Source organism: Vulpes lagopus, chromosome 8 (genome assembly GCF_018345385.1).
Source record: "Vulpes lagopus strain Blue_001 chromosome 8, ASM1834538v1, whole genome shotgun sequence".
NCBI classification, from domain to species: Eukaryota; Metazoa; Chordata; class Mammalia; order Carnivora; family Canidae; genus Vulpes; species Vulpes lagopus.
This window is the reverse complement of record NC_054831.1, coordinates 36,314,430-36,326,752: the sequence shown is the minus strand read 5'-3', so window position 1 is coordinate 36,326,752 and position 12,323 is coordinate 36,314,430. Positions and strand designations below refer to the sequence as shown.

General features: G+C 41.2%; 1 protein-coding gene across 3 annotated transcripts in view; it reads left to right on the top strand.

Annotated features, from left to right (window-relative positions):
- The window catches only part of LOC121497195 (mitochondrial intermediate peptidase), a 175,600-nt gene that overhangs the window by 143,442 nt on the left and 19,835 nt on the right, over window positions 1-12,323 (top strand). For 2 of the 3 annotated variants that reach the window (XM_041766485.1, XM_041766483.1), the window contains exons 17-18: window positions 4,471-4,592; window positions 7,693-7,766. In XM_041766485.1, the coding sequence (XP_041622419.1) occupies window positions 4,471-4,592; window positions 7,693-7,766 (196 nt within the window). Of the gene's footprint in view, window positions 1-4,470; window positions 4,593-7,692; window positions 7,767-10,703; window positions 11,566-12,323 lie in introns of those variants that run through there. The other variant, XM_041766484.1, reaches the window with a different exon arrangement.

Sequence of the window (12,323 nt, the reverse complement as noted above, 5' to 3'; positions counted from 1 at the left end):
AATGTAAAAAGTCAAAAAGGTCTACCCATAAAGACTAGCTCAGGAATTTGCTTCTGTCTTGTTGTCTTTTAGTTACCCGAATTAACAACGGGTACACATTGAACAGTAGGCCTTTATGAACTGGCATGGTATTGCTAGGCTCGTTGTTTAATGTTTAGAGTCTACAAAGCTTGAAGGAGATTGAAGTCACATGCTAGGAAACACTACACAGATTGTGTACATAGTTCAGACCTGGAGATCTGGTGTCTTCAAAAATCTTATATTATCTATCAAATGATGTAGCAAAAATATTTAGTTAAAAATTGTTATTGATACCATAAGATCCAAAGTTTGCTTTTAGCTCTGTAATATCTTCTTGTTTGTGATATGGATATTATTCCTGGCCTCCTCATTGCAGTCAGAGGCTATTTTTTCAATAACATTGAGCATCTTCCTGAAAGACTCCTATAGTGTCTGTCCATCTGTCCATCCATTCATCCATCCATCCATCCATCCATCCATTCATCCACTTATCCAGCAGACGGCTATTGAATTCTTGTTGTAGTCCCCATACTGTGCTGAGTTCAGATGTAGACATAGTATTGTGGTCTTTGCTCTTAAGGAAATTTCAGTTCATTTGACACACACCAAAGAGGCAATGGGTGTCATTCCTGTTCTCAATTTATAATGTCACTGATTAGATTGTATTAAAATAAATTTTAGCTAAAAGCATTTATACATAAATAGTTAGAAATGAAGAAATGATGTGCTATTTGAAATATAAATTAAGAGAAATGATTACTTCAATCATTGAACATTGAACATGTAGTTAATGAGTATTTACTCTGCTCCAGCCCCCTTTGAGGTTCAAAACCAAAATAGATAGTAGATAACCAGCTACTTTGCTGTGTTTCCATTCCTGGACCTGTCTCTCATCTGGATGGAGGAAAATCACATGATGAGGAAGGGGCTATAGCGAATAAGAATCCTCAAAGAGCCTACCCTTCCCTGAGTTCTAAAGCAAGTGATAGTCTCCACAGAGTTTCTAGATCACTCTTCACCTGCTCCACATTCCTGTCTATGGGATCATTGTGAGTGTCTGACCAAGAAGTTTGTAATAGCCATGACTTGGGATAGTGTCAGGGTTGGAAGACTACACCTCTGGTCAAAATAAAAGAAACGCTGTAAAGGGATTTGTGTCTTTTGTTTTTAAGACCAGATCCGCACATTACACTTCAAAGGAAGGGTGAAGTTGTCCATCCAGTAGTGTCCCTTGGAAAGAAAAGAGGTTCAACTTCAAAGGAAGAGTGTGTCATAATTCCTGAGCTTAAAATGAAATGCTGTCTTTCCTTTTCCTGATGAATGGGTGAAATTATAACAAAGACTTAATATTAGGGTGAATAAGAAGGAATTCAGCTATTTGTGGTTAAATAGCAGTAGAACCATAGGTCTTATCCTACCAGAAACTTGCAAACCACTGATGAAAGGTGTCAGGTGGGTGTAATTTCTCTAGCGTGTCTTGAGTATGGAAAGGGTGTAGTACCTAACTCAAACCTGTAATTAAAGAACAAGACACAACGAGGTGAACATCGTGCCAGAACATCTGTATCCAGGTAGGCATGTTGCTATAAGGCAGACGCCGTGGCAGCTCAAGAAATTGAGCATTGCACAAATCCCAATGTCTCTTTCTACACTTCTGAAAGGTCTTATTTTATTACTCTGTTTATGTGAGGACTTAGTTATGAGCTGATGACACGAATGAACTTAGAAATTTCTTAGCTTGAATCCAATGCCTCTGTTCAAGTAGGCCTGCTTTCAAGGTAAGACAAATTTGCATTCAGCTGGAGTCTAAACAAAATTAAACTCTGCTCTGTACTACAAAGGCTACCAAACTAGTTATGGCAGATCAGCAAGAAGAAGTCTCAAAGACAGGACCCCTTCAACTCTGTGCTTCCAATCTTGAGGCTTCCGCCTTGACATTATCAGTAGCATGAGAACCAGTATCAGTGGAGTATCAGGTTAAAACAGCAGGTGAAATGCCATTACAAAAGATATCATTGTATCCCAATCAGTGGCTTTATATGAGAAAGATTACCAGTGGTACATTAAGATGTTGGCATAACAGAAAAATTGACATAGATCCCCTTTTTTTAATAAGACAGATACAGAACTGTTATGTTTTATAAATGAATTCTGAAAGACCCAACCCTTTGACTAATAATTTAGCTTCTCCAGGTTTATCATAATGGAATTTAGCCCATAGATGGTCCTTGGCTATTTGCCTTCAATTCAAATACCACTTGCATAGGAAACAGAATGGGAAAGAAAGCCTTTCTGTACTTTCCACCACCCCGCAGCCCCACTGAGGGTACCTGTTGGCTGGAGAGTGTGCAGTCACCTTCTCCCATCTGGGGCGAGGCCTCAGTTGAGCTTCTGGGGCCTCAGCTCCAGTGCCCTTCATGTTTTCATGGTGCTGGCATCTGTGCCTGGGGCAAATGAGGAGGGATCCAGGTCTGGTTACTGTAACAGACCCCAGATAACAACCTGTGAGGGCACCCACCCTGTGCTGGCAGTGGCTACACAGAGTCAGAAACCACACTCCTGGCTTGTGGCTCCCTACATCTAGGATCTCCCCTCCACAGTTGGCCCAACATGGGGACCAATGGGGGCCACATCTCCTTCCTTCAATAAGAAGCATCACTCACAAGGTGCTCACTTTATTTCCAAGCATAGCCATTTTGAAGAACAGGGAAAGTGGATATGCAGGGTAATTGTTTCTCCCTGCCATGATAGCCTCATGTTCAAAACTAGTTTCAGTGCTCCAGTACACCTCTCCCCCCTCCCTTTTTTCCCATTTGCAACTTTCCATTTATTTGTGCTGTTCCTTTTTTTTTTAATAGTTTTTTAAAAATTGAAGTATGGCTGACACACAATGCCACATTAGCACACCCTCTTTTATAATAGCTCCTTTGCCCAATCCAGACAGAATATTTGTCTTACCGTGTTGGGCACAGGCAGAGAGTAAGTAGCGCTGTGACCTCACCGTTAGAGTCCCTGTGTAGTGGATGTAAGACTTAGATAGACTGTGTTCTAAAACTTGCCACACACTGTGATCAAGGAATCATTGTTCTTTTTTTTTTTAATATTCTTAATCAGGTAGGATTTGTTCATCTAGTTTATAGGTTTATGGTAAGGATTATACCTTATATTTTATTTCCTGGGGAATTAAAAGATTTGCTAGAGAATGCTTATCTTTGTTAAAAAACGAGCTTCTAGACTTCCTGTAGTGATCGCTTCAAAATACATACAAACATCGAATCATAATGTTGTACACCTAAAACTAATGTAATATATCAATTACACCTCCATTTAAAAAGTGAAGAAATTAAATTAGTAATGAAAGAGTAATAAATCTGTCATTATGACTAAGGCTCAGTTTTTTGTTTATATCTTAAAAAAAAACCTCAGGCTTCAATTTTTCTTCCTCAAAAAATGTGAATATCAACTAAAGCATACATTAGAAGACAGTGGATTATTGCATGTTTGTTTTAGAAAAGCAAAAAAAATTTAGGTCATAAATATGTCTTTTGAGGACTGCTGTGGTAATTCTAGCTTCTGTTGTAGCAACATTACCATCAATAGGCTGTGCTAAGTTTATGTGCTGGCACTTGGATAACCTTCCTATTACTAACAGCTCAGAACGTAGGTGTTTCAGCATTTAGGTACCCAGCAAGAACAGTAGTTGTAGGACAAGGATTTTCCAGTGGAACAGTATGCTTCCATGAAAACTCACATGGCCTTTCTTACAATAACAACATCGTTGTCCTTATTAAAAAAAAAAAAAATGACATGCTCAGTGCCAGACCCATAACATAATTCCCTCTCTTGGTGTCAATGACAGGCAGGCTACACCAGATATGAAAGCTGTCCCCATTCCACCATCTTTGCTCCTCCTGCTGGGTGTGAGCTGTCCTCTCTCCATGTCTGTCACAGAAATGAATCTCAGCAGTGATGAACTTGTGAACAATTAGGTGTGGCAGGTTTGCTTTCCTCAGGGTCCCTCTCCTTGGCTTGCAGATGACCGTCTTCTGGCTGTGCCCTCAATGATTTTTCCTCTGAGCCCATGCCTGGTATCCCTCCCTTCTTATAAGGACTCCAGTCCTACTGGATTAGGACCTACCCTCACAGCTTGATTTTAGTCTAACTACCCTTTTAAAGCCCTGACTTCAATACAGTCACATTCCAAGGTATTAGGGTTAAGCTTCAACATATGATTTTTTTTTGGGGGGGGGGGAGAGGGACACACTTCAGTCCATAACAGTGTATAAAATGTGGAAAAATATTAATATCATGAGTGACACGGCCCTCTAAAGTTAAATCTGAATTAAAACCTTTGCGGATTTCCTTATTGCGGTTCCATTGTGTTCTCATACATAATATCTGAAAATACAAAGACTTACTATTTCCTGTGTTATGTTTCTGTTTTGGCAGGCCTGGCAGCTTCGATTCAGCCATCTTGTGGGCTATGGTGCCAAGTACTACTCTTACCTGATGTCCAGGGCAGTAGCTTCCATGGTGTGGAAAGAGTGTTTTCAACAAGATCCTTTTAACAGGTAACAAAGGGGAAGAATTCTCTAATGCTAGTGATCCCCAACCTGCTGTGTCTAAAGCCAGGCTGAGAAGCTCACCTCACCCACACCACCCCACCCACACCACTGCCAGGACTTCCGGGTGGGCCTCCCTCGGGCTTCCAGTGACAGAGCCTGGCCCTGAGCCTCTGACTTGCTCCACAGCACCGCACAGTTGCCACACGCTGGTGATGGCATGGCGCCCTCCCATCATGCCCGTGGGGACCTTTGTGTGAGAGCTCTTTGCTTCTCCAAAGTGGGCCTAGACTGCTCTGCTTCCATGCCTCCCTGGTGGGTTTTCTTAGTTGTTCCAGCCTCCCTCCTTGTCTTTACCCTGCTCTCTGTTACTTTTGACAGTATTCTTTATTTTCAGTGCAAGCTTCCAAGGATTCATTCATGGGGAACACCTGATTTCCTTCTTATTGCCCAGCAAAGGATTAGCCACCGTTGTTCATTTGGGAGCGGCACCATTAGAAACTTTGATTATTGATTCTAGCATCCACTTTGTTCCGGAAAGTTCCCCTCCCCCTCCACCTGACTTTGGAACACTTCCATTCCGTGTAGGACAATGGCAGTCTGAAGAAGGGGAGTGGCTCCCTTGATCATTTCCTCCATGGCATCCCATTATGGGGGCCACTGACCACCCCTTAGCATTGGTAGCTGCAGAACTCCTGCCCTGCATCGCTCTCCACTGCTTGCCTCCTGGGTGCCCTCCCGAACAGCCTTGTTCACCATTGCCAGCATCAGGATGGGGCAGGAGTTCAACAGCAGAGGCCACAGCTGTCATGAACGTAATTGTGTGGTGACTCTCAGCCCTGTCCAGAGCATATTTCATCAGCTCAGCTGGTGACTGTGTGAGCCTTTAACAATTCCGTTAGGGACTCTGGGGAGGTTGATTGATTTCAGCCAGGGATACATGGTGCCCACCCCCATCCCCACTATGGAGGTGGTCACGCACAGTGGTGGGAGAAGGAGGGAGAGTGGGGTCTGGGAGGGGCAGCCTTGCATCTCAGTAAGCTCCCCCCCGGCCACGGAAGAAGCACAGGATTGCTTCCATTGTGCCCTCAGTGGGCTCCCTGATTCTCACAGGCTTCCCTCAACGCCGGGAACCTCGGGGAAGTCAGGGAGTTCTGGTCCCGTCGAGTCCTTAGAAGGAGCTTCCTTTGAAAGCAAACCACTAATGATGATCTGGTCTAATATTCATTTAAAGCATTTTATCTCCTCACCACGCAAATAAACACATATCCAAATACTTCTCAGGCAGCTGTGGATGATGACTAGTATCTTTACTGCTTTCATGTGGTTGTGGTTTAAAATTAATGGCACCTGGGATGTTCAGAGTGCCCAGAAGTTCCCATGTGGCACATTATTTTACATTTGCAGCAGCCTTGGCAGAGCAGGTGCTTCTTGTAAGAGGGAACTAAGGCTCAGAGGGGACAAGTGGTCTGCCCAAGGCTTCCCAGTGAACAGACTGGACTTAGATAATAAAGCAGGTCTGTTCATTCCGACCCCTTTTCCTTCCCTGTCTCCTGCCCAGCCCCCAGCTTTTCATGCAGTTTGATGTAGGCTTGGATTTTCTTAGCTTTTAATAATCACATTCAGTTCCAAGGCCTTTTGAACTTGAATCTGATGTAATCGAATTTTTAAATGTTTTACAGCTTGGTACCCACATGTTATTTTGTCTTCCGCCCTTTGCACACTGCAGACATTTGGTCTGCTTTTCAGATTTTATTATTTTCAAAGGACCTAAAGCCAAAATTGACTATAATAAATCAGTTTGGGGGATTATGATTCTTTACTGGAGATTTCTATAAACCAGGGAAAATATTATCTTGCTTAAAGGAACTGTACTTTACTAGAAAACTGCATACTATTAAATACATATATTTCCAGGCATTTATATCTTGTTTATATGTGCATTCTTGCCTAGACATGTAGTTCACCATACTTTTATAGACATGTAAAAGTAAGCTAGTAAAAATACTCACTGGTCTAGAAAATTTCTAACCCATGTCAAAGGATCCTTTTTGATCCAACTTTTGAAAAATCACCAGACTGGAAGCCTCACCAGAAAGCCAAGGAGTGCAGACCTGAGGCCTGAGAACAGGGTCCAAGGGGAGGGAAACTGCACACTCTTGGCCACCCCGTCCCCTCCCTGGGTGGGCCCAGCCTTCTGTCCATGTTTCCTAATTCATGACACACTTTGCCTTTGCATCCACAGAGTGTTTGATATCAACATATTTTTGATACTGTAATACTATCAAAACTTCTGATTAGAAACTATGTTCACAAAATTGCCCATACATAAAGATACTCCTGAAATAGTGGAATGAAACATCATGTGCATTTGTGTAACTTAGAGCATCATGGTGTGTAGTCATCTGGCATTAAAAGAATTGCATTTTTCATAAAATACAAACGTAGTGTTAGATAGCTTGTCTCCAGGTGCTGATAAGTTGGAGAATTTCTATCTGTAAAAGTTCTCCAAAATCTGCCTGCAAGTATTATTATAGATAGTGTTCCCTATAGAACCCAGCAGAGAGAGAGCATCAGAAGATGCAGATGAGCTGTTCCTGCCTTTGCCTTCACCCCTGGTGCACTCAGGAGTCAACTTCCTGTTCCCAGGCTTGTTACCCTCAGCCCCGGAGGGGGTGTAATTAACCCCCTCCTGCCAGCTTTGTCTCCCTCACTTTCATTTCACAGTGTTATTTTTCTCTCTGTTTCATCTCAGTGTAAATAATTTCAAATCGCACTTTAAGGGAACTCCAAAGGTAATGGAGAATGGGATACCTTTTACTTAACTATATAATACAGAAACTAAATGATCCTTTCTTTGAAGAGAGATTGCTTGCTCTGAAACAGAAAGATGAAAATACAGTTCTCCTTTTACAGTAAATATTTCACACCCGGTTTTACTTATTAGAATAATTTAAATTTGGAATTAGAGTTTTAGAAGCAAGAAAACAAAGGACTGAATTGTCTCAAGGTAGCAGCTTTTCTGAATATGATGTCAGTGGCTTCGTTTTGAGAAACTAAGACAAGTGTGACCTGGGACTATAACAGAGTGTTCTCTCCCCTCCCATAGGGCAGCAGGGGAGCGTTATCGCAGGGAGATGCTGGCACACGGCGGGGGCAAGGAGCCCATGCTCATGGTGCAAGGTAAAACAAAAGGATTGGTAATTTTTCTATGATCCATTTTTTAAAAAGGTTTTCTGGGTTATATATATATTTTTTTAATTATTGAAGTATAGTTGACATAACAATGTATTAGTTTTGGGTATGCGACATAGTGTTTGGACAAGTCTGTATATTACACATAAGTGTAACTACCATCTGCCACCAGAAACTGTTACTACAATATTATTGACTATATTCCCTATGCCATACTTTTCATCTCTGTGACTTGCTTATTTTATACCTGGCAGTTTGTATCTCTGTCCTCTCCATCTATTTTGCCCATTCTCTCCCTACTCTCCCATTTTATGGGCTTTATGTTTTAGTATTGGATCTTTGAGTTATGCTTTTGCACCATCTATAATAAAAGCTGCTCATATTTTCTCTATACATTTTTCCCTTTAGAGATGAGGCTTCAGCTGTGTACTTTGTTCTGAGCATCTATTTATTGTATCCCAAACAACAATTTAATTTTTAGTTACTGCAATTTATTTAAATTCCAACATGAATTTCAGGTTTTAACTTTTAAAACGTTCCTAATGCTCTAATAGGAAATTTGTAAATTTGTCATAAATTATCAGAAAATTTGCCTTTAGGTTTTAACAGGCCACAGTGTATGTCTTTAGCCTAAAGGACTCATTTTTTTTCTTATTCCTTTATTTCTTTCTCCAAAAGCTTAGTTAAGCCTTTGCTAGAAATCCCAAGGCATTGGGCTAGATTTTTTACCCACTGAAAAAATGAGAAACTAATTAAATCTCTTCCAGATTACCACAATGCTTGTTTTCCTGTGTAATATGGGGGGTTAATTTTTTTCATTTAAGTATTTTCCCTGAAAATTTAACTGTAGATGGAAATGACCATCATTTTTTCATAAAATATTCTCACAGATATTTTAAGGAAAATGTGAATATTATTGGATATTCTCAACATATCAACAATTATATTTGCAGCTGACACCTCTCTCTAGCTGATAAATATTGCTTTTAGGAAATAACATCCAGTATTGGAGAAGCAGGATAGCAATGGGTCTGACATCAATGTTTCCTTGCCTAGATCTTTTCAATCTAATACCTATTGCCCATTTTCTCAGAACTCCTTTCCTTCGTCTGTTTTTTACTCAGCAGCTACGTGCTGAGTGCTCCTGGGTGCCCGACCCTGTCATGGTGCTGAGCTATGCTGAGGGCAGTGCTGAAAGACTCATAGACAAACACCTGGTTCTTGTGGAACTTGGCCACGAAGGTGCTTTCTCCCGGGCACCATCTGCCCAATGCCGTGTTCTGTTTAGAAAACAGATCAGCTGACCCAGAGAGCCTACAGTTTCAGGTAGCCTGGCCCAACCGCCATGACAAAAGCCCTTCACAACATCACTCTGGTCTCCCGTCGGTACCCTGTGCCTCAGAGTTGTCATCCTGGGATGCAGAAGGTATGCCAGTGGTACCTCTCTTCCCACTTGTTCCTTCATGGCCTGTCTTGAACTCTGCTACACCCAGGGGCAGGTTTTACATGGTTTACATGCATCAACTAATTTCATCGTCTAGTACCCCTATAAGGTACTAAAGATCACTATTCCCATGTTACAGATGCTGAAACAGGTCAGGTCTTTGGCCTGTGTTAGAGGCAGTGAGTAAAACAGTCAGGAATTAAACCTGTGTCTTCTGTCTGCAGAGAGAATGCTCTCCAGCAGTCTGTGGAACAGGACGCCAGGGTAAGGGTCTCTCATGGACCGACCCACATAAAAGAGAGATGACCAGGCTCATGATAAGAAACCACCGAGAGTGTACATTGTGTACTTCTCAGCTGGTGGTTTGTGGTGTCTCACAGAAAGCCCACTGTGAGTCAAGAAGGGCTGTTGCTGTTTGCTTCCTCCTGTAGCTTTTCTGTGACATACACTCTCCTGGCAGCGTGTTTAGCTTTTCCTCTTTGAGACCAGGATCTAAACACTGTCTGCACATAAATATTAGCATACATACGGTTCCCTCAAAAGAAAAAAAATCAAATCCTTTTCTATGTTTGTCCTTTGGCTGTTATATTTTTCTACTGGCTTCCAAGAATGTTGTAACAAACCTCTCTAAAAATTCTGTTCTTTAGATGAAACATCATTGTGTTAAGAAACTTAATATTTTCCACACTGAAATTCGCACACTTGGGAGAGAAAAACAAGACTGTGGTTCAAACCAGAGACGATAAAGTATTCAGATTCCAGTTAACACCAACAATGGGAGAGTTCTGCTTTTAAACTTTAATATTTTTCTTAATGTTGTTCCGTCATATCTCATTAATTCACATGATTTGTTACATGTCAAAGATGAATGGGAGACGTGCAGAGGAATTATGGCTGTTGTCACTTTATAGGGCTGGATTTGTAAGACAAGACCAGCAGTGGCTTCTCATTTTCTTGTAGGCAGTCAGCCCATACCCCTAAACAGGAATGTCTTAGGGGATGGCTCATAGCCAAACTCCGGGGTGCCCCAAGGAGTAGTGATTGGTGAAATTACTAAGAGTTGTGATATAAAAGCTTAAACAATCCAGTAGGTAGTATTCTTGTATGAAAATGTAATTTTTATAGGTGTTTATATATGTTACTTAACTACTTACTAGGTAAATGTAAAGAGTTATAAAGTTACATCAAGTAGCAGAAGATAAAGAAAGAACACCTTTTTTTAAGCTATGTGCCTCCCTGACCAAACGACAACTTGATTACCCGTGCTTTAAGGCTTATGTTTCAAATGAACTCCAGGCAATTCCTTAGAGTCAGAATACCTCTCTGCTTTGTACTCATGCTCTTTGAATGATACATAGTCAAAGGAATCAAGTATGCCATGCTTTTTTGGTCTTTGAATAATCAAAACAACACAGGACCTATTTTTGGAATGAGTCGTCATTAACCCTGAGTCCGTTGATCTTTTCTGGTCCCACCAACAGATGAGCACCCTTGTGGCCAAAGCCTGGTCTGAAGGAAGTACCGGAGAACACAGCATTCCTCCTCCTTTTCTCCTTTGCTCCACGTTCATCAGTTAAAGGCTGCTGCCTCGCAGCCCTGTGTGCTGACTCAGCTCTGTTCCCAGGGAGCCCCACAGGGAAGTCCAAGTCAGGGCCACAGAAGCCTTTCCTAGAGTCTGTATTTGTTTCCACTCAACACTCTAAACCCATTTGAAAACAACGTGGTAGTTAAATAGTAGTTAAAACCACATTCCCCTCCTGGGAGAAAAAGGGGAGGTCACATGGTACAACCACCTGGGATCTGCAGCCCCTAGCTCCACTACTTCTTAAGAAAGTCACTCACCTTCCCTCGAGGAGAAGAGGGGTGATTTAGCATCACAACTTAATTTCCTTCTAATATGCTTGTCCTTAGCTCTTGCCCCAGTTCATCTCTGAAGGGGCGCTTATGTGTACCCAAGGGATAAAACAGATGGAGTAGAAGGAGCTACAGATTGAAGTTATGTCCTCATCTGCTTTTAAACACATTCATGGCATATGTAAAAGTAGATGTTATAAACACAATATTCGTTTACTTATTAATCCCCCCACTCAACAGTTTGGCAATACATGACTGAAACCAACTTTTTTCATTGCCAGGAACTCTGGGGTGAGATTGAACTCTTTGTATAGTGAGAGTTTTTCTGCTCTTCATGCCATCTGCTACCCGCCAGTATTTTTTGGTTTATGTTAAGTATCACATTTCTGAGTAATAAAAGAACTTAAAGTTTTTGCTTAAAAGAAACAATAACAATAAACAGCATTTTCATTCATTTTGCTATTTTTAAAAAGTATACACTGGAATACTTTTAAGTGTGCTGTGGTGGACACGATCCAAAGTTCAGTTTCTATTACAATCATTTCAGAAAATGTATGGTTTTCTAGAAGACAAACATGCAGTAAAGGTTTGTGAGTAGCAGGGGAGTAATATTTCATACCCACTGTGAAGTGGAATTGTTTCTTACTATACCAAATACAAGACTGGGATGATATGGCTAGTCAGGGTAGAAGTTATAGGATTGCAGCAGTTTGTGAGTGACAGATTATTTATTCACCCGTATCTTCCTTTGTAAACTATCTTTTTGTGTTTTATGTCATCTAGAAGTTTGAATAAATGGCCTTGTTGAGTTTTTAGGTTCGGAATTATCTCTTAGATAATCAGGAAAAAAACCCTAACATTTTGAGAAACTGTTACATGCCAGGTGCCTTCTGCTGTGCTACCTAATTTAGTTCCCATATGTAGGTCACATGGTCCCCATTTCTATAGATAATGAAACTTAGAGGTCATTCTCTTTCTGTGCTGCCTCACTTCCTGACTCCCATGTCTTCCTCAGTTGATCTCTAAATTCTCTCTGGAGATCGAACTGGTCTTTAGAACATGGGATATATAAGTGACATGAGTCTTGAGGCCTTAATGATCCCCCAAAGCCTGCGGTTTGTTGTTTTAAATGTCACATCCTAGCTATTCCCATTGACATTGGAGAGGCCTGCCTGACATCCACTGATGAGCAATAAAATTTTCCTTAATCTGTTTTTGTAAGAGCTCCTTTAGACTTTTGTGGTAAA